The sequence below is a fragment of the Meriones unguiculatus genome, chromosome 10 (assembly GCF_030254825.1).
Source record: "Meriones unguiculatus strain TT.TT164.6M chromosome 10, Bangor_MerUng_6.1, whole genome shotgun sequence".
Taxonomy (NCBI): Eukaryota; Metazoa; Chordata; class Mammalia; order Rodentia; family Muridae; genus Meriones; species Meriones unguiculatus.
Window position 1 is genome coordinate 32538416 of NC_083358.1, and position 25122 is coordinate 32563537.

The window sequence follows — 25122 nt, forward strand, 5'->3', positions numbered from 1 at the left end:
CATGTGCCACCACTGTCTGGCTATGTATATACTAACGTGTGTTTGGTTGTTTTTTTTTTTGGGGGGGGTTGCAAATAGTGTCTCATTTAACTCAGGTGCCAACTCAGACTTTTATCCTCCTGCCTCAGCCTACTGAGCACTGAGATTACAAGTGTGTGCCACTGTGCCCAGCTGAAGCATTCTTTTAAGAAAATGTTTTAAACATTGTCTGGTATTTAAGATACTTGATCCCAGGCTTTCCTGGAATTCATCATGGCTTCTCTGCCTCAGTCTCCTGAGTGCTGGGATTATAAAACCCATGTGCAGCTTTAAATATGGTTCATGGATATGTTTTATTGTAACTAAAAACATGAATCTACAAATAAGGCTTTTGGTGTTAAGACAGATGAAAGGAAAACCTGTATTTAGAGCACAGGGAAAACAATGTAAAAAATAAAATAGTGATACTGGTTTCTAGGGGTCTGAGAATACTTGTGGGTGATTACAACTCTCTAGCAAGGAAATCAGACACTTGTGAGTTGGTGAGCTAGAAGCTAGAGATAAAACCATCTTGTCAGTTGAAGATTCTGGCATCCACGCTGCGGGTAAAATGAAAGAGCTTTATTTGCACATGTAATTTTCTTAGGTATCTGATGAAAACTTAGGAAAAAAAAATACATTGACTTACAATGAAATATTCAGTTTTCTATGTAATATAACTCCCTTAACAGGAAAAATCAGTGTGACTTTAGCATTTTGTGTTTCTCAAAGGTGGTATCTGCGAGGTTCTTAATGTCATGGGAAACCTGTTTTTCTGGGGTCTGAACCCTTAAAGGAGGTGTTCTGAAGACATGGAAGCTCTCTAAAGGGTGTTTTTAAAGCAGTTGTACAAATCAGTAGTTTCTGAAAGTTGCATATTTGAAAACATCTTTTATCCTCTTAACTTATTTCTTCTATATTGAAATTTATGATTTCCTCTGTTTTGAAGAGTTTGTACCAGTGTCAGCCCTGGAACCATTCCTGTTTGATCTTACATCTTGTTATTTTCTTTATCTGGAAGTATTTAGGAATTTCTCTTCATTCCCAGTCTTCTGAATGTTCAGACATGTGCCTTCCTGTGGGTTCTTTTCATCTTTTGTTCTGGATTCTTGCTGGCCTTTTTCTATCTGAAAGCTCCTGGCTTTCCATATTTTCATTGTATCAATGTTCTTTGATTTCTCACCGCTTGTTCTCACTGTCTAGAATATAATTCAAATGTTAGACTTTGTACTTTAGAAGTCCATTTCAGTCTCTGAATTTTTAAAACTAGTGTCCTCTTATGCTTTATGTAATGTCATCTGTTTTCTCATAGAGATGGTTGCATTTTGTCTCCATGCCTTTCATCTATTTTTCACGATTTTGTTTGATTTCTCTGATAGTTGCTGCTACTGTTTTGGAGTACTGCGCTGAAAGGCAGTCACCTCCTGTCTTGAGGACACCTTGTCTTCAGTTGAGTGCTGTAGGGTCTCATGCAGATCTAAGTGATGTTGGGGGTGCAAGCTCACAGCTTCTTTGTTATCAGCTGTCTCTTTCAGACAAAGCTGGGTCTGTCCATTTCTAGGCTTTTCTGTGCTTCTTAGTTGGAAGCTGTGTGCTATTTGGCAGAATTTCTAGCTTTCTCAGTCCGTTAAATCTGTGAACATGTTTTCTGGCTTCAAACTGTTGACTCTCACTCTCAGTTCTGGAGTTCATCCCTATCAGGCCTGTAACTTGAGAGGACTTTCAGGTGAAGCGGAAGGTTGGGAATCCCTTTTGAACACTGAGCCATACTATTTTGGTCAGCCTAAAAGAACATTAAATATCTATCAGGTAGCATGTGTGCTTTAGGAGGGTGAATAATGATGGCTCTCCTAGAGAGGATGACGGGCCACAAATTGGCAGTCTGTTGGTCTTTATGTCCTTAAGGAATTTTTATTTTGTCCTGTATTTGCCTTAATGGAAAGGTCTGATTTTTCCTTTTCCCTTTTAGTGTGAAGTGTATTAATAACTGGCTTTAAGGAACTATCAAAAGAGTGTCCTGGCTGAATGTCAGGATGAGGCAACAGTGACATGGCTTATATTGTTGTTCAGTGATGGGTGTTCACGTAGTACTTCCCTAGCATGCACAAGGCCTGGGTTCTATCACCAGAACTGCACAACAAAACAAAAGCAGCGGTGTATTGTACACATGCTGTGCAGTGATTTTATGGGACCAGTCGATGATCAGCTTTGATCTTAAGTTTCCTTTCATTACAGAGATGTCTCATTTTGATACCTAGGTTTTATTACCTCTGTAAAGTAAGCTTGGGCAGCTTTTCCTCATTGTAGTGTCCTGCGAGTGTATATGCAGTATATGAATCTGGGTGGCTCTCCTCCTGACTTCTTTCTTGTTAATGTTAGTCAATTAGACAGTTTTTTTAAAATTCAAAATGCAAATTTTGAACTTGTGGGTCATAGGTTTTTACCCCCAGACTTTCTGTGCAGTGGCCACCTATTAGCCCTGTTGGCTAGATGGGCCAGTCAGTGTTTTGATGCCTTTGCTGTTACGTCTGTCTTTTCCTATCAGTGCTAACTTTTTTTTTTTTCCTGAGTCATCTTGTAGTTGGACATTGTCATACTTGGTTCTTGAATGTGCTGTTAATGGAACCTGAGCATTTCCCCATGTAGCCACAGTATCTAAGAAGTTTAGTTATTTACAGTGTAATTCATCTACTATCATGGTTTCTTCAGAACTTTCTTGGTAACTGTTGTCACCATAATGTCTTTTAGAGCTATATTTTTGTGAGTATATGGTTCAAGATCAACTGGACTTTTCATTATTGTTAATTCCTAATTCTATTGTACTTGTGTCCAGAGAATATGATCTCTCCAGGTTGTGCATCCCTAGTCTAAAAAATCTCAAGCAGTGAAATGCTTCATAATATCAGCATCACCCCACAAAGTAGAAAATGGGAACCACACCTTGAAAGGTTTTAAACTAATTTTTTTTAATTGTTTAAAATCTTGAAGAAAATAATCTCATCACTTGGGAGATACAGGTGGATCTGTGAGTTTGAGGCCATTCCAGACTACATAGTAAGACCCTGCCCCCAAAAAGAAAAGAAAAGAAAAAAAGGTACGAACTTAGGTTTGTGGTCTGTGGATTTTGGATTTTGGATTGTTTCCTAGATGGTGGTGGCTAGGGCTTCTAATCACAGCTCTAAGAAGGCAGAAGCCAAGGGATGAGGAGTTTGAGATTAACCTGGACTATATGAAACCCTACTTAAAATAGAACAGAAAATATCCCCAAAACAAAACCTTGAATGAATTTTATCTTTAGGCTTGGGTCTAATAACCAAGATACTTCATTGTATATATACATATATTCTAAAACCTGAAAATTGCCTGACATAGAAACAGTTTTGGTCCCAACTAGCTCGGTGTAGTGCTGAGTATTGAGAACTTGTTGATGTTTGCTTTGTGATTCTAATGTGGGTCATGTTTTAAACCATGGTGGTTAGTTCTCTGTGGCCTTACTCATTTTTCCCTGTTGTTTCACCTCATGGTAGAGCTAGTTTGGTCAGTTCTCCTTTAAAACCACCAGCTGTTTCCTATATGTCAAAGCTAAACAGTAAAAGAAAACATAGTTGTCTTTAAAAAACAAAACTTAAAAATGGCAATGTCATCTCCTAAGAGTGACCACTCAACAGTATACTCCTCAACTTGAAAGTTCTTAAATGAGAGTTGAATATGGTGGCACGCACATGTAATTCTGGTGTTTGGGAAACTGAAATAGAAGAAGTCTTAAGTTCAAGGCCAACCTGGGCTACATAAAGTGTTCTAGGTCAGCTTGAGCTGCATAGGAGGACCATGTCTCAGAACAAGTGTAAAGGAAAAAGTATCTGCTGATATGTGTCAGCTTAATACTATAAATTAAAATGCACATGAGTTTTAAGTAAAAGACATAATTTGAACATTGAATGTTGGTTAAGGCTGAATTGAGCTCCATCCTGAGAAGGTGGTAGATTCACCTTGATTCTTTCGACTAGTAGCCCTCTGCTGGCCTGACCTGTGGGGCGTATAGACTGGATGGTTTCTCATTAGAGAAACAAGTAGACTACATTTAGGTGTTATTAACAGTTTATCATTTCTTTGTAAGACTTGTAAGTGCCATTTTCAGGTTGTAGTATTTTTATACTAGATTAAAAATGTGTTTGGTTCCTTAAATCTCCAGAAAAACTTTTACTTTATGTCTTGAAGGTTACGTATTAGCTGCATCTAAATTGGTGGCTACAGCTATAACTTGTCTTTTACTTTATATTCCCTCTTTATTGGTCTTCCTCCATTTAAGCCCTGAGCTGTGTATGCTCACTCTGTGTTTTCATACTTCCTGCGCTCGTGTGCTGGATCAGAGTCCTCTTGAATAGTAGCCATTGGGCATAGGCTCGTGTATGGAGTCTGTCTGGCTGTGATATACAGTATGCCCCAGTGTCTTGGAAGTTGAGCATGTGTGCAGTAGGAGCAAGTGAGGTCCACTGTGGCCATTCCTTCGATGTTTGTGACTTAGGATAGGAGACCTCAAGCCTGGTTATCAAGTTGCAGTGTCTTTCATTCTCTTCTTCAGACATTTTAGGGGTTATTTTAAAAGCCCAAGAGCTAAACCAGGCTCCTTAGATTACTCCTGCAGTAGAAATGATTTCTAGGGAAACATCAGTGTGGTTGAAGCTTTGCAGCTGAACTGGAATGGGTAAGTGGTTTCTTCCTTACTGCCTTCACTTTATTTTAGTACATTTTGTGTGGTGTGTGTGTGTACATGTACACATATGCCATGATGTGTGTGTGGAAATCAGACTTGTAACAGTCAGTCCTTTTTTGTATCGTGGGTCCTAGGGATCTTACTCAGGTCATTGGGAGTGGCAGCAAGTGCCTTTACTTGGGAGCCCATAATCTTCCGGGAAGCATAGACTTGGTTTGTTTTTGATAAGTCTCTTTATTCAGATGTGCGCAAAGCTTACTTCCTGCCAACATTGTACACTTGCTTGGTTAATAATATTCTCAGCATAGCTGGAGGGAAAGTATGGTTCTCACGAAGTTTCCCTTTCTAATTTCAAATGGGCTGTTACTTCTTGGAAGATAGCTTCTGTTCTGTTCCACTAACTGGTAAGCATTTTAAAAGCAAGTGTGAAGGAGACAGACACGCTGTCCTGCTGTATTAGGACTTGGCTTGAGAGTTGGATGGAGAAAAATGGGTGTGGGTTATGCCTGTGCATTGGATCTATGACATACTTGAGAAGATGGGAAAAGTTCAGAGATCCTGAATCACCATGGTTGTGACTATCATCAACTTGAGGGCACCTGTTTACTTCATCATATGTACATAGCCACAGGTACTCAGGCAACACTGACATGGAACTTTATGCAGGAGGAAGGTTCATGTTTACAACAGTAAGGATTTACTCCTAGAACTCTAAATCACTGCTAGTTCTAAGGCCACTGAGAATCTGACTGTACTCTCACCATAGAGCAGCATTTCTTTCTCAACTTGTGGGTTGCAACATAGGGGGTTGCATGTCAGGTGTTTACACTATAACTCATAACTAGCAAAATTACAGTTACAAAGTAGCAATGAAGTAATGCTATGGTTGGAGGTCACCACAACATGAGAAACTATATTAAAGGGCCACATCACTAGGAAGGTTGAGAACCACTGCCTTAGAGGGAAAGCATGTCCTTTGGTTCACAAAAGGGAGTGACCCCTGTTTCTATGTAGATGGCATGGTTTGTGAGAGAAACACTGGAAAGGGACAGTGGAGGGCCAGATACATGTTGGTGTCTCTGAGAGGGTTATTCCAAGAACCTGCTCTGGAGATTGTAGCAACAACTATTAAAGGCAGCCAGGTTGGCCCCTGGAGAGGCCTTAGTTATAAGCCCAGGAGGTTAGTTGGCCCAGATGTAGTTTAATCTTCTCCCACCAAAAACTCTTGGAAAAAAGGAGGTCAGGGTGAGTGGTGGCCAGCCATTTGGGATTGTAATGGAATAGGTCCAAGTGCTGTTGTGCAGGTTACATATTTCACATTCAGTAAAATTGGTATTGGTTTAAATAGTCAGAAATAATTTGTTGACAACCCAAGGACATTTATTTTTATGCCTTAGGCCCTTTATACGATGATTGATATAGATAGTACATGATATCAGAGAAAAAGCCTTTTACAGATTAAAGGTTCAAATAAAATAGCCTGTATTGGTTTTCTGGAAATAAAAATCCTAGCACTCTTGAGGGTTTGAGAATTTGGTCTTTTCTCTGTTCTGGGCTATTTATTGACCTCATGGTTCAGTTTAGCACAACCTTTATAATTGATCTCTCACACCCAAGTTGGTATCTAAAGCTTAGACCTGTACACTTTGGCTAACAGTTGTGACCAAATACTAGATAAGACCTGCTTTGAAGCAGAGGGCTAGGAAGGCAGAAGTCTGGGGTTTGGTCGTTATGCAGAAACAGTGAGTGAGTCTGCTTAAGTCTAGCCCAGCCCTTCAAGAGCTGGTCATCAGCCCGGGGTTGAACCCTTAGCAACATAGTAGCAGCTCTCTGAAGCTGATAGAGCTACATATTCCTACTAAGCTGGAAAGGCAAGTTATTCTTCCCTAAAGGGGGAAGGGAGGGTGTGGCCTCTTCTTGTAACTCTTCTTGGAAACTACTTTTTATTAGTTTCTTTGTCATTTTTGCAGACAAGCAGCTTTATTTCCTCTTCATAGAATGTGTTATATATATTCTGTGCTCCTTGAAGCATGTGTGAGTCTTCTAATAGAGAAAAAGCTTAAAGCCGTTTCAGCTAACTTTATTACAGAAAGTGCTACCAACCTAGATTGATAGGGAAAGAGACTTACTTGATTAACTGTCAAAGGCAGGGCATAGTATCTAGCTGGGTTTGTGGTGCTATCCTGGTACTCTGCTCCAAGAAATTGAAACTCCCATGAAATTTCAAACTCCCATGAGATGGATATCTGGATTATCAGTAATGAAAGTTTACATGAGTTAATTACCTTGGCTTGTGGTCATGTTTGACTGTTGTCTTTTTATTTTGTAGTGCCCTATTCCATTAATCCTTTAAAAATAAAATCAGTTTTTGCCCGTGAAATCTTTTTTCAGCCTGGAAGTATTTGGTGGAAAACCGAGGGCATAGATTTCTCTTGGAAAGTCTCTTGTATCTTCAAGTGGATAGTCTTGCCTCACTTTCCTTCTGTTTCTTTTACAAAGTGTTTCATTTCCATAATAGTCCACATCCTCTGGGTGGTGAGTGGGCTCATCGTGATGTGCAGTAGAATATGGAAGTTAACACAGCATGGGCAGCAGTGTGACTTTGGTTAATTAGTGTGTTGGAACATTAAGTATCAAAGATCAGAGCCAGTTGAAGTGTTTCCCTCTCCCAGAACTCCTTCCTTTTTAGGTGGAAGTGTTGGGCTCCTCATTTTTGCTATTCCAGGTCAGGCAGTGAAGTCATGGGTGTCTATGGGAACTTAAGCGCTACATTTGCAGAGGAAGGCCAAGGTTTAGAATAGCAAAATATAACCAGACTGAATTAACTTTCTGTTTTCTGAAATCTGTTTCAGCAACTCTACCAGATCCTGACTGACTTTGATATCCGGTTTTATATGTATGAACTACTTAAAGTAAGTAGTATTTGTTGATGGTGCATTTTGTTGTTGTTGTTTTGTTTTTGTTTTTGTTTTGTTTTTTTTTTCAGGCTCTTTCCTTAAAGAAGTTTTTTAAAATATAGGGAATTTATGCAGAATATTTCTTAACACCCAGAGAGTGAGACTTAACTTCTGGTGAGAATTCTATTGTGAGACATCACAGAACTGAGAAAACCGGCCAAACGAGGGTTACAGGGCCATTATACAAAGCCCACAGCCTCTTGTGGCTCTTGTTGGCAATTGGATTTTTTTTTTCTTTGCCAGTTAATAATCCTAGTCTTCTCTGTAATAAGTAACCTCAGACATAGACTTTCTAAAAATGGCTTTTTATTTCTTATTATTTCATGAGTTAGCCTGGTAAGTTTTTTTAGATTCAGATCTGCCTGACTGAGACAAGATAGTCTGGTTTGGCCTCATTCAGGTATCTGTGATGTAGGCTGGGCCTGCTGTAATAGTTGAGGTCCTGTCTTCCGAATAACGTGTGTAAACACTGCAACCTGGTATATGCTGGTTTGCCAAAGTCAGTCCCACAGCTTGCCCTTTACTTCAGAGTATAAGATGGTTATTTTCTTTCTTTCTTTTTTTTCATTCTTTCTCTCTCTCTCTCTTTCATTTTTTTTTTTAAGAGTAGCTCTGGCTGGCCTGGAACTCATGTGTTTTATGTATAATGAGTGCTCTGTCTTCATGCACATCAAAAGGGGAAATCATAGCTCATTACAGGTAATTGTGAGCCACCATGTAGTTGCTGGGACTTGAACTTGGAACCTCTGGAAGAGCAGCCAGTGCCCTATAACCGCTGAACTATCTCTCCAGCCCAGTTATTATTTCTTGGTGGGAAACTCACGTAGAGGGGTCTGTACATAATTGGCAGGCATTTGCAGCCACCCCTTCTTTTTTTTTTCAAACTGTCTTTTATCATCCCTTTCTTGTATGAGAATAGCTACCTCTCACCCCAAACACTGACCAGTTTAATCCAGGGCAAAGTGACCGGTGGACCTTCTAAGTGACTTAACAAATACCAAGTACTATAAAAATGGAAGCATTATCAATTGACGGAGGGATGTTTTCATTTGTGTTGGTGAACACTTCAGTAAAGCTTTCTAAAACAGCCGCATGTACCTTTTAGGGCCACGGATCACTAAGAACTTCACAACTGTGAACTTCCCCAAGAAATGCATCATAAATACGTATTTGCCCGGACATGATATGCACATAACTTTAATCCCAGCACTGTGAAATAGCAGATCCACAGGGAGGTAGATGTGTGAGTTCAGAGTATTACAAAACCTTGGGGTAGGGGTTAGTGCTTGTGGACCTCAGTTAAGAATATTGCCAAAATGGGGTTTGTATGGGAACTGTGAAACATTACTAAATACTAGGCTGAATCAAGGCTAGACTTAGGGAGTGGAAGTTTTGAGAATGGGCTCCATGAAATGAATGCTTTATTTAGAATTGTTACTTGAGTGATCTGCCTGTCTCTAGAGCCAAAGTGGTAGGCTTCGAATTCACTCACGTCTGTTGAGCTTCCTTTGTGTTGGTAAGGACAGACTAGACTTGATGTGGCCCACCATTCCTGTGTCTTCTCCAGACTAAAAGTGTGCAGTCCTGTGGACCTCAGGCTGTTCTTGTTCTAGAGGTCTTGCTGAGAAAGCCCCTGTGTGCACAGTGAGAACCATTGTCTACTTCTCACAAGGGCGCACTCATTTAAGTCAGTGTTCAGATCTTGTATTTTTTAGCCAGCACCAGCTAGGTGGAAAAACCTGGCACTTAATCTGCACTCAGTACTGGTGGCCATGCTGCTGTCTAGTAGTAGCAGTGATTTGTCTCTTTTTGCTTTTGAGGCAAAGAGTCCCAGTTGACACTTGAAAATACTCTTTTATGCCAAAGACATGTTAGTAACCCCACAGGGTGTCTGGCCAGTGGATCCCACCAAGAATTTATCACTACTATGTATCTATCTGCCTGTCTATATTTTTGTCTCAGCCTTTGGTTTCATCATGTATTTTTTACATCCCGGTATTATCTGAATTAGATCTTTGACAAAGACTAGGTAAAATGGCAGAAATCAACATTTTCTCTTACAGAAAAAAAAAAAAAATCAAAGTAAGAAACAGGAAACCTCACTGAAAATGTAGAAGAATCTGAGGCTGAAGGCCATGTGTGACTGCTCAGTGACCACTCTGCCCTCAGGCTTTGTCTGATCTGATTCAGATTTAAGGGGGTGTGCCCTCTTGGACTCTTGTTTCATAAGAAAACTGCAGAGATGAGATTTGGGTGGGAACTATGAAATGCTGTTTAAACGAATAACCAGCTGAAAGGAGGCACAAAAGCACATTGGAATATTGCTACAACTGTTGTAAAACAAAACAGAATGCAGGTAGAACACAAGTAAAATAAGTAAATCTCATGTCTCCATGGTATTGGTTTTTGCATGTGTAAAACCTCCAGCCAGTTGTCGTTAGGTTTATAGTAGCTGTTGGAATAAAACAAAACTGAGAATTCTGTTCTCTATCCATGAGATACTGGTCACATACCAAGTGCTTAGTGGCCTTGCATAGCTGGTAGCTACTGTACTACACAGCACAACCATAAATTGTTACCTTTGCTGCAAAAATAATGGACAAGGCTGGTAGAAAAAATATAGATGTCCAGAAAGTGCTCTCATGCCCTTTCCCTCCAGTATTTCCTCCTTGGGAGATTATATCTCACCTCTGTCCCCAGGTTTTCTATTACACATTTTCCAAATTCAGTTTAAAATATCACACCTTGTCTGTTGTTGCTACAGACCAGGAGAGCATATTTTTGGCATGCTGATCATCCTCTGTTTAAATGCACATTCAGCAGATACTGCTTACCAGGAAGTACTTTGGATCTAGTATTATTTTTTGTTTTTAAAGCTGGAGTGGTACAACTGATACCCAGTAGTTAGGTGTTAGGTATTCTGCTAAATATTCTTCAATACAAGATAGCCTCCACATGAAGAATTTTCTGATCTCTTGGAGCTTTTCAGTGCTTTTTAAGCCAAAGGTTCTAACTTTGGGATTCACAAAAGTGATCCATCTGTGTGTGTTTATGTGTGTGTGCGTGTTTGTGTGTGTGCATGCATCTGTGTATCTGTATATTATGAAAAGCTGGATATGGTGAGCATGCCTGTAATCCCAACACTCGGGAGTCTGAGGCAGGAGGATATCCACTTTGAGGCCAGTCTGGGTAGAGAGAGACTAGAGAGCAACCTGACTAAACTAAATAACAATAAAAACGAAAAAGGCTTACTAATACAAATTTAAAGATAAAAGATTTAAATCAACATTTCTTCAAAGGCAATATAGATAACCAATAAACACAAGACAGATAATTTGTTTCATCACTAATAAGGAAATAAAATTCAGAAACATATTGAAATACCAGTTTAACCTATCTGAATAGCAGTAATTTTAAGAAGAAACATTGACAAGTGTTGGCAAGAATGTAGAGAAACTAGAACCATCATGTATTGGCCTTGAGAAAACAAGCACTTCCTTGCAAAGTATATACTGTACATCAAGGCATTCTGCCCCTAAAATCTACCCAAGATAAATAGATGCATATCCCCCAAAAGACTTCCACATGATTGTTCATTGCAACATTTTTCTCAATAACCAAAAGTAGAAACAAGCCAATTGCAATAAACTAATAAGTTCATGAAATGATTCAATTTCAAAAATAAGCTCAGTGAAAAAAGTGGGCAAAGGACTATGCTGTTAGGAATGTCCAGCAGGGAAAAAAAAATCTCTAAAACAGATAGCAGATCCACCAATGGCTGGCAGTCCCTTGGCATGGGCATTAGATCTTAAAGAGTTCTAAGGTATGGTGGTAATGGTTACAGAGTTTTTAGTTTACTAAAGATCATTCGCTTTCAGCACATCAAGGCCTCTTGATTTTGTTACAGGAAGCGATTTTTCTCTCGGAATAATAATTCCTCTCAGGCCTTATATTTAAGGAAAATGTAAATGCTTCTTAATCTAGAAAACTCACATGCTTAAATCTGCCTTGTTAAAGCCAAGTGTGGTGGCGCATGCCTATAATCCCATCACTTGTGGAGACAGAGACAAGCAGATTGATTTGAGTTCGAGACCACCCTGGTCTACAAAGTGAGTCCAGGACAGCCAAGGTTACACAGAGAAACTCTGTCTCAAAAAAAAAAAAAAAAAAGTCTGTCTTGTTAAAAGAGATAGGTTCGGATGTCATTCTTCATACCCATATGTGTTCTGAGGTCCCGCACTCTGGCTTCTCTTTCCCTCTTTTTAAATTAACTTTCAGCATGACCATCAACAGCCACCATTCTCCTGGCTGCCAGCTGTAGTGTATACAGAGAGCATGTTTTCCTCTTTTCTTTAAAGGCAGTAAGCTGCCCTTTTTAAGACTAATCAAGTTAAGGTGTCACAAATAATAAGTCTGTGTTTGCGTTGGGGGTGGTAGAGGGTTTGCTTACTGTTCTCTGTGCTTTCTTACCTACTAGGCTCTGGATTACTGCCACAGCAAGGGAATCATGCACAGGGATGTGAAACCTCACAATGTCATGATAGATCACCAACAAAAAAAGGTACCAATCCGGCCAGGCAGCACCAGACCTTTGCTGAAGGCTTAGGAAAAACCTAAACATTGTCCAGTAGGGTTGCAGTGCCTGTAGACCATGCTGATTCCTTCAGCAGACTGTTACTGTAACTTTTCTAGTCTCCAGTACTGGTTTCTATCAGGAAAGTACATAGTGACCTTGACTGTGGTCACTGGTTTTACTTTGGTTTAAGTGTTCAGAGGGCCTCAGGAAGAAACTACAACAGTGGTTTCTACTTCACTTCTTCATGACCATTAGACTAGTCCGACTACCCCCTAAAAAAGTATACTTCGGTCTCTCCAACTCTGGCTGTCACAGCCAGTGTTAGGTTAATGACCAGTTAGAGCAATGCTTCTATTCTAGAGTGGGCATACATTTGTCCTTCAGTATTTCCTGTTGCTCATGTAAAGGGCTACGATGGAGGCAGAAAAAAGGTTGAGCTCTGTTGATCTGGAGAGAATAAAAGACAAGGGTAACTTAAAAGGAAAAGAGTCAGAAACATTCCAAGTACTTTGCTCCAAAAATGACCTCATCTGCAGTTTCCAAAGTGTAGTCTTCCGTGAGTACACTGTATGTGGTCAAATGCCTGTTGTAGAAGTATGGTATGGCCTTGTCATAGGCATGGGCATCTAGAAGGGCACATTTCATGTTCTGTTTTGTGTTGTCTTTCTCACAGCTCCGACTGATTGATTGGGGTCTGGCGGAGTTTTATCATCCTGCTCAGGAGTACAATGTTCGAGTGGCCTCGAGGTACTTCAAGGGACCAGAGCTCCTTGTGGACTATCAGGTAAGTATGTCAGTGAAGCTTTGAGCTATTTTTCTATTTTCTTAGGGATTTTCCTGGTTTGCTGTGTAGCCAATTTGGATACATTAAAAACCCAGCTATTAATTCTACACTAGAGGTTTTTCTCAGCTACATTTTTATTATTTTTTGTATGTATGTATGTATAAGCCACAGCCCGCAAGTGAGAGTCAGCAGACAGCTTACAGGAGTTTGTCCTCTCTGCCATATTGGTTCTTGGGATCGGGATGAAGGTTAGATTATTAGGGTTGGCAGTCCTTCCACACTTAGTTTACCAGCTGAGCCTCTTGCTGCCTCTTTTCTTTTCTTTTTTCTTTTAAGGGAAAGGGGTGACTGAGGTGTAAAGGTTGGAATGACACTTGGTAGTGGTGTGCCTGCCTAATGTGTATTAAGGCCCTAGTGCGTCAAAAATAAGGGCTGACCTTCAGAAGTCCTAAGTGCTGGAAACTTGACCAATAAAAAGGGTTTCTACACATCCTTGACTGACTGACCATCTTTACTGCCCTCAGATGTATGATTACAGCTTGGATATGTGGAGCTTGGGTTGTATGTTGGCAAGCATGATCTTCCGAAAGGAGCCATTTTTCCATGGGCAGGACAACTATGACCAGGTGAGCAGATTTGGCCTGTGTTATTTGTCACAAATGCCAGGGAAATAGCATCTGAGACAGGAATTCTCTCCATGAGCCATGGAGTGTCATTCACTGCACATAGGCTGTATGTAAGCTGAAGAATTGTTCAGAATTATCTCTGTGGTCTTGAGGTTCTTAAGCATGCAGATACAGATAATGCTTCCTGTGCTGAACTTTTTTTGTGTGTGTGTGCTGAACTTTTAAGATGGGGCTAAGAAGTAAGGTGCCTCTCTGTCTGACAAAATCAGATTCTAGTCATTTGATGAGTGTTCCCAAAAATGTTAGCATCTAAATTATGGTAACCCTATAAGAGCAGTTTAGAAGCTTTGCATTTGAGCCCTATGTCTTTAAGTCTCTTTATCTTAGACTCAGTCCCTAAAGAGTTGAGTGGCATGAATCTCCTGATTCCCAGGTCTAGTGCAGTGTCCTCACAGGTTCACAGGAAGCTCTGTGCTTGGTGGTTTGGTCAGTTTGTTTTGTGTTTCAGCTTGTTCGAATTGCCAAAGTTCTGGGGACAGATGAGCTGTATGGGTATCTGAAGAAGTACCACATAGACCTAGATCCACACTTCAATGATATCCTGGGACAGTAAGTAAGAAAGAGATGGGGGAGGGAGGGGTACACTTTGCTCTATTGGAAGCAAATAGACTTGCTCTAATTGGAAGGTTAGACAAAGTCCAATTTTTTTTTCCCTTTTCTAACATCAATGTTTGTTTATTAAGACAGGGTCTCACTTGCTATGTAGACCAGGGCTGGTCTTGACCTTGGAGATCTACCTGCCTTGACTTCCTAAGTGCTAGGACTTTTATTTATCTGTAGAAAATGGAAAACAAGCCATCTGTGGACATGCATGTCACTAATCACAACACCTGGAAGGCTGAGGCTGGACGATCATTGAATTTGAAGCCAGCCTGGCAATCATGAGATCCTTTGGAAGTAAATGAAAAACAACCAAATCATACTGTTTTGTTTTGTTTCGAAAAACAACAAAAAATAAGCATGTGCCTAATTTTTTTAAATTTCTTTTTAGTTTATATGTTAGCATGTTTTACATATGTGCATGTATACACACTGTGTGTGTATGCTCAGTGTCTGCAGAGCCAGAAAAGAGGTCCTCTGAAACTAGAGTTACAGATGGTTAAGAGCCACCATGTGGGTGCTGAAAACTGAACATGTATTCCCTGCAAGAGCAGCTGGTGCTCTTAACCACTGAGCCATCTCCCCAGCCCTGCATATACTTATTTTGATGACAAATCTTGGAAAGCTATGCCGCTTTAAGAAGTGAAAAAGCCAGGCATGGTTGCTCTCATCTATAATCCCAGCATTTGGGTAGGCAAAAGGCAGGTGGATCTCTGTGAGTTTGAGACCAGCTTGGTCTACAAAGCAAGTCCAGGACAGCCAAGGCTACATAGAGACATTCTGTCTTGAAAAACAAAAATAATGAATAGCTTAAAAAAAAAAAAAGGAGTTGTTTCTTTTCTCAAGTAAGTTTTATAATAAATATTGAGGCATACTGAATTTTCGGGTACAGTGCAGGTGCAGGTTTTTATGGTTTAGGGATTGGGTTTGTTTGTTGGTTTGACAAGGTCTTACTGTGTAGCTGTGGCACTCAACCTGAGCGCTAGGATTTTAGGTGTGCACCACCATGTCCAGTTTCAGCATGGTATGCTAAAGTAAATGTTTGGGTGGTGGTCTTCAAACACTGTTTTATGAAACGACTTGTTTCTAAAGCCAGCCCTCTAAATATACCTGCTGACTCATCATAACTTAGTCACCACCAGGCCTTGTAATTGGTGGAAAGACTGAGGCATAACAATGATCCAGAAAGACTGAACAGTAGTTGTTTTGAACAGATTCTGCTTATCTAATGGTTGAGTGTTTTCTGTGTCAGTATGCCTTGGTTATAACTGGGGGTGACAGGGTGTGCTAGCCTGTTTAAAGTGGGTACTAATAAAAATGAGCTTCAGCTGCTTCACTAAGTACACTATTCTAAGGGGTCGTTGACTTTGGGTCTAGTAGAGAATTTTTCTTGTTGTTTAGTCTTAGAATACCAATGATTCACTGTTTTTCTTAGACATTCACGGAAGCGCTGGGAAAACTTTATCCATAGTGAGAACAGACACCTTATCAGCCCTGAGGCCCTAGATCTTCTTGACAAGCTCCTGCGGTATGACCATCAACAGAGATTGACTGCCAAAGAGGCCATGGAGCACCCATACTTCTGTAAGTATTAAAAGGCAGAACTATCACCATTTATCTTTAAAGTCAGTCAGAACACGAGATATTTGCCTTTAAATTTTATTCATTCTAGATCACTGAGGCCAGTTGACAGTTGATTTTCTTAGTTCCCCAAGGTGATTGTTTATTCACTGGTGGTAGTACCTCTGAGGCCAGGCTGACCCATCACCCACACTCCCACTCCCATCATCCTGAGCTTGTAAACTGAAGACATCTTAAGATTTTTCAAGTGCAAAAGTTGTGAAAATCTAATCAATTATTTTTTTCCCCTTTAAAAAATTAGTAAGGCCGGGTGTGGCAGGACATCCCAGCCTTTGGTAGGCAGAAACAGGCCAATCCCTTAAGGAGTTTAAGGCCAGTCTGGTCTACGGAGTGCATCCAGGACAGCCAGGGCTCTGTTACACAGAGAAACCCTCTGTCTTAAGATTAAAATAAATAAACATAAAATATTAAAAAACAAATAGTAAAAAGTAGTTAGATCACCCTAATGTGTTTTTAAGGGAAGCAATATATAGATGAGAGGGATCTGAGGCAAGGGAGCAGGTAGATATGGCAGCTGGATTCTGACTTCTGGCATCTCCCACAAAGCATGTGTGTGTGCCTTCTGTACTTGCTGGTGGTTTGAGTTGCCGAAGTCCTCCCACTGAAAGTTTCATATACGCTTTATCCATGTCATTGAAGGGGTGCTTTAGTTTAGTCAGGGAAGAGCTGGGAAAGGAAGAAATTGGGCAGTGACTTGACTCTTCACTTTGAATCAAGATGAACTGTGTCCCAGAAAGTTTTTGTCTGTTTTTTGACCAGTGTGTTCTCTTCCTTTTTACCTCTGGAGTTTAATTAGTTAATAATATTAACTAATACAAAGGATATATTGTTGTAGTCTTGAACTTAGGGCAGATGTTTAAGGTGACAAAAATGTAAAGAGTTTTTCCGTGTTCTTTGCCTAAGACAGGTGACATTCAGTTGTCTGCTCTCTAATTTCCAACACAGAAAGCTGTTTTTACCATGTAGGGTAGGCCACTTTAGGAGTACTAGTATAGCCCAAAGTGATAGCACACACCTTTAAACCAACCACACAGGAGGCAGAGGTAGTCAGACTTTCAAGGCCAACCTGGGTTACAAAGAAAAAAAAAGAATGAGCCAGGTGTGCTCATCCCAGGACTCAGAATGCAGAGACAAATGGTTCCCCGAGTTCAAGGCCAGTATGGACTACAGAGTGAGTTCCAACACAAACAGCTGGGGCTATACTGAGAGACACTGTCTCAAAAAACAAAACACTCAAAAAGCATTATTGGTGCAAATTCATGAGGCAAATGTGTAAGGGTTGCAAATTTGAGGCCATTGAGGGTGCATAGTAAGATTTTGTCTCAGAAATAATAATAGAAACAGCCTAATGAATGAATATATCACATAATTTGATTTTATTTGATTACTTTTCTAAATAAGCTTCATAGTTCACTGCTGCTTAAAATTGATAGACTTCCACTAGCTCTTTTATTTACCCATTCATAACCTGCCTATAGTTGTATGTGGCTTAAAGAATTTAGGGGCTGAGTGTGATGTTGGTACTCAAAGAACAAATTGGTGTTGATTTTTAACAATATTAAGTTAGGCTTTCTGTGCTTTTCAGCAGTTGGGTCTCTATTCTAAAGAAGTAGAAGAATTTTGTCCAAAAAAAATTCCCTACTGGTTGAGCTGTAGGCTAAGGCTGAAGAAGAGTTGAGAGTTCAGGGCTAGATTGAGCAACTTAATAAAACTTTACCAAAAAATAGAATTTTCAGTAGGAGTTAAAGAAATAGCTTAGTGGTAGATTGATTGCCTAGCATGTGTGAGAATATGGGTTCTGTCCCCTGATTTGAAGGCAAAAAGTAAGGAGTTGTTTCCATATCTTGTCCCAGTGCCTGGCTTTTATGTAACCTGAGGCCCACAGAAATGTCTTGGTGCATGTAGAAGAGGAAAGGCAGGTTGGCTGAGCATTCCCCCTGTGCCCTCCGTGCTGATGCTGACCTGGGGAACCTGTGCTCCTCTCTCTTGCAGACCCGGTAGTGAAGGAGCAGCCCCAGCCTTGTGCAGAGAACGCCGTGCTTTCCAGTGGTCTCACCGCAGCACGATGAAGCCTGGGGAATCGACGGTAATGCGGCACTGATGCTTGCCAATAAAACCAACCAAACAAACAAAAACTTGAAGGAAACTACAGTGTGATAAAAAGAAATTCTAATCATTCCTTCTAAAGGCAAAGAAGAGTAAAGACCTAAAGTCTGTAAAAGCAAGAAACTCCCCAGTACTAGTCTGCAGGGAGCCGCACTGTGCAGTGTGGCAGAGCGCATAGTTCAGGATTGAGGGGACTCTCCCTTTGGAATGCATGGGAGATGAGAAGCTTGGAGTTGTTGTACACGCACCTGCGTTTAACAGGGTACCACTGTTGAACTAACCTGTCGGTCAACAAGCTCTGAATATCTGACTTCCTATCTATTCCATTGTGCTCTGGTTTTCTTCTGTGAGAATTCAGGCTCAAGTTTTAGCAAAAGTCAGCAGTCTATTCTGACACACCAGCCTCATTTACAAAAAAGAAAAAAAAAGGATTAAAACAGTGACAGTATTTTTTTTAAGCTCTTTTACAAATTCATGTGTTATGTATTTTTTTATGACATGAGCTCTCCAGGAAATGTACCTCATTCCTGCAGTTTTCTTCTAAGTGTATTCATTTGGAAGCAAGCTGTAGTCACTCACCACGTCCTCCTTGGTGTCAGAAGATGGCACTGTAAATCTTGAGATGCCATGAACAGGTCCCAGTCTCATTAGAAGTTCTATGCTGTGTGCATAACTTGGGGCTCACCTTTATTGATTTGCCTAACTATTGAATCTTGTTGCCTTTTTTCTTTTTAGCTTTTTTATTCCTGGCCTTGTAAGAAAAACCTCACCATTTCTGAGCACATCTTTTTGTGGGCACCTACTTTAATGCACCACTCTAAAACAAAGACTATTTTTGTTCACAACCGTAACTACAGCTGGAAAGCTGGTCTTCAGGCAGGTCAAAGAGGAGGGAAATGTTCTGTTAGGATTTATTCAGGGAAGATCTGACGGATACAAAGGCATACCACTCATCTTCCCTTTTTTTAACCCTGTGACAAACAGGTCTGGCTGCAATCAGGGTGATGGGCATTTGCAGCTCTGATAGGTCATGCATAAATGTGATGACAAAGAAGTCTCTGGCATGCAGGTGCTGGCCCGTGGGCAAGGCTGTCCTGTGACTCCTGCACTGGCTGGAGAAGGATGGCCGGGGCTTGGGGGAGTTGGGGGAGGAAGTGGGGCTCCTGGAGCAAATGTCAAAGCTTTATAGATCCACTGTGCTAACCTTCCTGTTAGCAAAAGGCTAGATTTTGTTTTGCTTTTTTTTTTTTTTTTTTTTTTTTTAAATAGGGCTGATTTTATTTGGGGGATTGGTCTCTGACATGGTTTGCCAACTAGTCCCCTCTCCTTGGCTACAATGCCATGCCTCAGCTCTGGGGACCTAACATGCTTGAGGTATCTACCACATCACACTTAGGGTTTCTTTATTAACTATTTAATAATGCCATACATTTTTTATAAGGTTAGATTGTTTGTTTGAAACATCTGTTTACATTCCATATTCCAATAAACTTGTATTGGTATTGATAGCAGGTCCATTTCTAAATGCAGATTCTATTTTGTCATTTGGTCTATGGGAACTTAAAAGGCAAATGTAACTCTTCTCTTGATAGTATGGAGTTGAGTTTATAGATTAAAAAATAAGATCTTGCGCCAGTGACATGCAGGTAAAGGCATATCCTGCCAAGACTGGTGACCTGAGTTCAGTCCCCAAAACCTACGTGGAAGAGGGAGAATGTACACCCATGATTTGTCCTCTTCCCACACCTGCGCTGTGGCATGTAAACACACACACACACAATAAATAAAGTTTTAAAAATCCTCTTTAAGATCCTTTATGAAGCCAAGACTTCTATTCAATTAAGGTCTTGCCTCCCTGCATTGCACCTTCTGTGTATCAGTGTATACATTTGTTTTTTCTGAGAATTGGAAACATGACATACATGGCTGTGACTGAACGTGTGTTAACATGTCAAGTGGCAAACCTCAAGCATTGGGGCCTGCCATGGGCCCTCACAGGCAGCCTGGGTCTTTGGTTTTCAGGGCGTGTGTCACTGTACGCCTTTCCTGTTCTCTAACCCCATCTCCTTGATCACCTATGCTTCTCTTTCTTTTCTCTCACTTTTTAAGTTGTTCAAAAGCCTCCTGGAGGGCCTAAATTGAGCAGTAATCCCAACTCTTTGCCCAGGGCATTCCAGAAACAGTGGGGAGAGAGTTGGCCATGTTCCCCTGCCCCTCCCCTTTGGCATGCTCTGGGGGGTGGTCCTTGAGTGACAATTCAGCAGGGCGTGTCCTTTGTATACAGCAGTGCCTGCACTTTACCTCTCTTACCCCTTGGCCTTGAAAGGCTTGCTCCCTCTGCATCTAGACTCGATGCCTAGGCTGGTCTTCCCAAATTGCAGTGTCTAGTAGACCTCTTTTACTTGTCTCCAAATCTGCCTTGGGTCCAGGTATACCTGGTTCCAGCCCCCTGGAGATATACCTGGGTTTGGAGAGTTTTAAAGAGTGTGTATGAGTAGAGGTGGGAGTCTAGTCTTATATTCAGACTAAACTGGTAAATTTACCCACCCAGTAATCTTTTCAGTGAATATATTTGTTTTAAACTCATCTCGTTTGTTTCATTACCTTATAACAGGTTAAAAGTGCCTATGACAAGGACTTAATTATTTCCTGTTGAAAAGCAAAAAATAAATAAATTACAACCTGTGGGGAACAGGGTAGTGTTGCACTGTCATCTCAGGTATGCCTGCTGTGTTCAAGAACGTGCACCTGCTGTGCTGAGAAGCAGCTCCAGGGCTGAGTCCAGATCCGTGTCTCCCCTTGGCATCCACAGGGAGCATGGCCTCAAGGTTGCCTGGGCTAAAAGCCATGCTGAGAATGCTACTAAGATGTGTATTGGTAGCAATTTGTTCTTCCAGGCTCCAGTCAGCTGACCTGTTCCTGTCCCTGTTGTAGGTGGCTGGGTAGAAGCCATTGCCTGTGTAATGAGGGCACCTCTTACTGACGCTTGACCTGGAAGAGCAGAGTGCCCAGCCAGGCCTCCTCTAATGTCCATTCTTAGAGCATGTGTCTTCCTTGCTAGAAGAGAGAAGAGCCAGGAGTCCCCAAGGCTTAGAGAAGGTGAAAGAAAAAGATCTTTCAGTAAGAACAGTGTTGGAAAGGTGGGCCTTAAAGAGCTTGCACTTGCAGAGGATGAAACTTAGAGGATGCTAAGCTCCTAGACAGGACACTGCCCCTGGCTTGGGTCCAGTGGCCTTTGAGAGATAGTTGCCAAGGACCTCAGGGTCTGTGCCTACTCAGGGAAACAATCTAGGTTCCCCGGGAGCATGCTGATGTGTCAGCAGAGCTACTTGGGGATGATGGGGAGAGCTTATATGTGCTTTGAGATAGACGCAGGAGCCCAGTTAAGTGTTTCCTTTAACTCTAGGTTTCCACACACCACAGAGAAGGGCAGTCTCCCTCCTGCACAGGAGTTAGCAGATCGGAGCCAGGGAGAGGTAGTGCAGAATGCCAGCCCTTCTAAAAGCAAAAGCAAGCAGGTCTCTTGAGCACCCAAGAACCTGAGTTTGTCAGGGAGCTTAATAAACTAAAACTGAAGTGTGTCCTTCCTTTAAAAAATGAGTCCCGTGGGGCTGGAGAGATGGCCCAGTGGTTAAGAGCACGATCTGTTCTTCCAAAGGACCCAGGTTCAACTCCCAGCACCCACATGACAGCACACAACTGTCTGTAACTCCAGTTCAAGGTGTTTTGACACCCTCAGACCAATGCACATTAAATTAAATTATTAAAAAAAAAAAAAAAGAGCCCCGCCATGGGGATGGAGGTGGCAAGAGTGCTTGCTTTTGTGCGGTGGGTGGTCTTTGTTGTAGAAGCTGGCAAGGTTGGATTATGCAGCTGATGCATACTTTTGTGTCAAGACTCAACAATGTGCTACAAATGTGACACCTAACCCTGAACTGCATGTATTGGGGATTTTTAAAAAAACAAAACAGAAACAAACTTTGAATCAATAAATTAACAGTTTTTCACTTGCTGGCTCTTCTTGCTGTAAATGGTGACTTTGGGACAGAATCTTGCTATCCAGTGGCAAGCTTGGATAATCTTCAAGAACCAAGGAGCCTTCTGTTTATGGGAAAACAACACTGCCTGAGTTGTGGTCTTTTCCAAGTGAACCCTACAAACCCAGTTCCTCCATTTAGCCCTGGATGACTGATGTATGGTGTCAGATCCCGTTGTCCTAAATAAAAATTAATGTGGACAATGCCTGACCTTCCCAACTAGGAGACAAACAGTTGCTGGGGACCTGAGCTTGCATTCAGAGGTAGGGCTGGGCCTAAACCTGGAACTTCGAAGACCTGTGTGGTAGCTCATGCTATCACCTTGATGTGGAGATTTTTTTTTTTTTTTTTTTTTTTTTTTTTTTTTTACTCAAGACCGCTGCTTCTCAGAACTGGCTTGTTTTGTTACATGACTATAACCTGTGATCCAGGCTTGGGCATTTGTGAAAATCTCCCCACCACTACCCCTTGCAGCACAACACATGTGAATATGGGCCTGTACTGTCATTTGGCTGATAGTAAGGGTCTTACATGCATGTGCCTTTTTCCCCCTCACTAATTTTTTTGGATTGGACCCTTGAATTAACAGCTGAAGAGCTTGGAAGCACTCTAATTTCTTAACACGTGTGGGTGTGGGCAGCCTTTCTCATCTCTTAAGATGAGTACCCTTTCCCCATGGGAAGTTTCCACCGGGCGACTGAGACAGCTTACTGGATGCTGAGTGCTTTCCACACTGTGGTCTCCAGTCCAGTCACACTGGCCTCTCAACCACCTGCTTTACCATGATAGCTATGGAAGGAGGCCATGATGCTTCCTTCCATATTTGCAGAGGCAGGTTGAAAATTTCAGCCCACTTGCTGCCCTTCAGTGATGTCGAAGTTAGCCCTTTCCCTGATTAAGTGCTAAGTCATCTGATTCCTAGACAAAGCCATCCTCAGCAAATGGGTCAGGTCTGAGAGACCCTGGGGCTGGACCTGTTGTCTGGCTTGCTGGATGGTCACAAGGCATCTGACTCAGCAACTGGACCTGAAGGACAGGGCAGGAGGATTGATTGTGACATGAGGCCAGAGTTCCTCCCAGAAGGCCAGGCCAATGGCTGCCTCTGTTGGGGTCAAACAACAGGAAGAGGATGCTTCGAGGCCTGGGCTCGTGCAGCGAGTGTCCCATCAAGTGGCGTGGAAAAGACAAGCTTGCACCCTGTCCCAGGTGGCCTGCCTCTCTCTGGCTCAGATTGATTAATGCCCTCTTTCCCCTCCTCCCATCTCTCCCCAGGTCTGTTGCGGTTCCTCCCACTTTTCCATAAGCAGAACAAGAACCAAATCAAACGTCTTAACGCGTGTAGCGAGATCACGTCCCGAGAGCAGACACAAAATGGTGGCAGGCTTGGCGAGCACGAACTAGACCACCCGAAGGGCAGCCCACCACCGTAAATCAGACCTCACTTCCGAATGTAAAAGGTTCACATGCCTTTGGCTTCCTGTTGACTTCCTCCCGACCCAGAAAGCATGGGAAATGTGAAGGGTATGCAAAAAATGGTTGTTGGTTACTGTTGCTCCCCGTGCCCTTGACCCATCCCATGGCTGCCTGTTGCTCCAGCAAACCCCAAGGACTAGCTGAACACAGACTCCGTAGATGGGATGGGGGCAGCGAATGGCATGATGGGCAGTTACATATTATTATTTTAAAAGTATATATTATTGAATAAAATGTTTTAAAAGAAGTGGATGGAGAGTTTTCAGTATGAAAGGGACCATTGACCAAGACCTTTGACAAGAGAGGACTGTGTAGCCAGTGCGCTTGTGCCAGGCTCTTAACAGGAGAGAAGCAGGGCCAGGGTGGCATGTGTCAGGCAGAGTGGCATGAGGCGCCTGAGTTGCTACATAGGCTGGGAGAGCCAGGCATTACTTTGACCGCATTCCCATCACTTGTCCACCCTTACCTCTTCCAGAAGAGGAGTGGCTCAGTATTTGAGGGAGTAAATGCCCTCATGGTGACGTGAGAAAAATGCTGTAAGCTACCCTTGCTGTTTCTTTGCCCACACCTCAACATTTTATTCTATCACCCAGTCAGGCCCACTCCCTTCTGAAGAAATGCCTCAGTCCTGGAGGCAGATTGAATCAGCTATCCAATGAGAGGGAAGGGACCAAGTCCAAAGATACTTCTCATCCTGTCCTGGGTCTCCCAGGAAAGGTAGGGAAAGCAACACACACACACCGGGAAAAGTAGGAAAAGCAACCTGCGCGTGTGCATGTGTACACACACACATACACACATACACACACGAAGAGGCAGCAGTGGAAGTAGCCATTTTTAACAGGAAACAGCCAGTTTACAGTGCTTTTTCAATGTCCTCAGACCATTGACGCCTGCACACCTGTTCAGGGAAGTAAACCGCTGGTAAACCCTAGCCTGGTGTCTGGCCACCAGCCATTCTTGCACTGCTTATAGAGCACGGAGACACAGGAAGGTTTGAGGCAGGCAAGAAGTTTGGGGTACCAGTTTGCTCTTCACAAGGGCCATGTGAATCTAAGTGTGAACACTCGGTCCTAAAGTGATTACGTGGGAGCTTTCATTAACAGGCCCTTTCGTGGCCACTATTGTGTTAGTGTCCTTTGGACCCATTTATGTCAGATCCAGTCAGTCCACAGGCTGTGAGAACTTAGCACACCCTACCCTACCTTGCCAGCAGGAAGTGTCCTCCAGATCACTGGCCATGCCTTGGTCTGTTTCTCCTATCTTTCTTTCTGTGTGTGTGTCTGTCTGTCTCTTGGTTTTTTGAGATAGGTACTCTGTGTAGCCTGGGCTGTCCTGGAACTCACTCTGTAGACTAGGCTGGCCTCAAACTCCCAGAGATCTGCCTGCCTCTGCCTTGGACTAAAGGTGTGTGCCACCACTGCTTGACCTTGCCTTGTTTCTAAGGCCACTATTGGCCTCATGTTTTCAAGCTGTCTCCTTTTCGGTCAAGGCGCTAGAAGTTCCATTGGTATTCCAGCATCTGTAGCT

General features: G+C 42.0%; 1 protein-coding gene across 3 annotated transcripts in view; it reads left to right on the forward strand.

The window, feature by feature from the left end:
* Csnk2a2 (casein kinase 2 alpha 2) overlaps positions 1–23839 on the forward strand; it is a 39862-nt gene extending 16023 nt beyond the window's left edge. For 2 of the 3 annotated variants that reach the window (XM_021641577.2, XM_060392159.1), the window contains 8 exons: positions 7585–7644; positions 12167–12250; positions 12939–13049; positions 13574–13675; positions 14184–14284; positions 15771–15919; positions 17969–18062; positions 23392–23839. In XM_021641577.2, coding sequence (XP_021497252.1) covers positions 7585–7644; positions 12167–12250; positions 12939–13049; positions 13574–13675; positions 14184–14284; positions 15771–15919; positions 17969–18045 — 684 coding nt within the window. In that variant the 3' untranslated portion in view covers positions 18046–18062; positions 23392–23839. The remainder of the gene's footprint in view (positions 1–7584; positions 7645–12166; positions 12251–12938; positions 13050–13573; positions 13676–14183; positions 14285–15770; positions 15920–17968; positions 18063–23391) is intronic. The other variant, XM_060392158.1, reaches the window with a different exon arrangement.
* The last annotated feature ends 1283 nt before the right edge of the window (positions 23840–25122 follow it).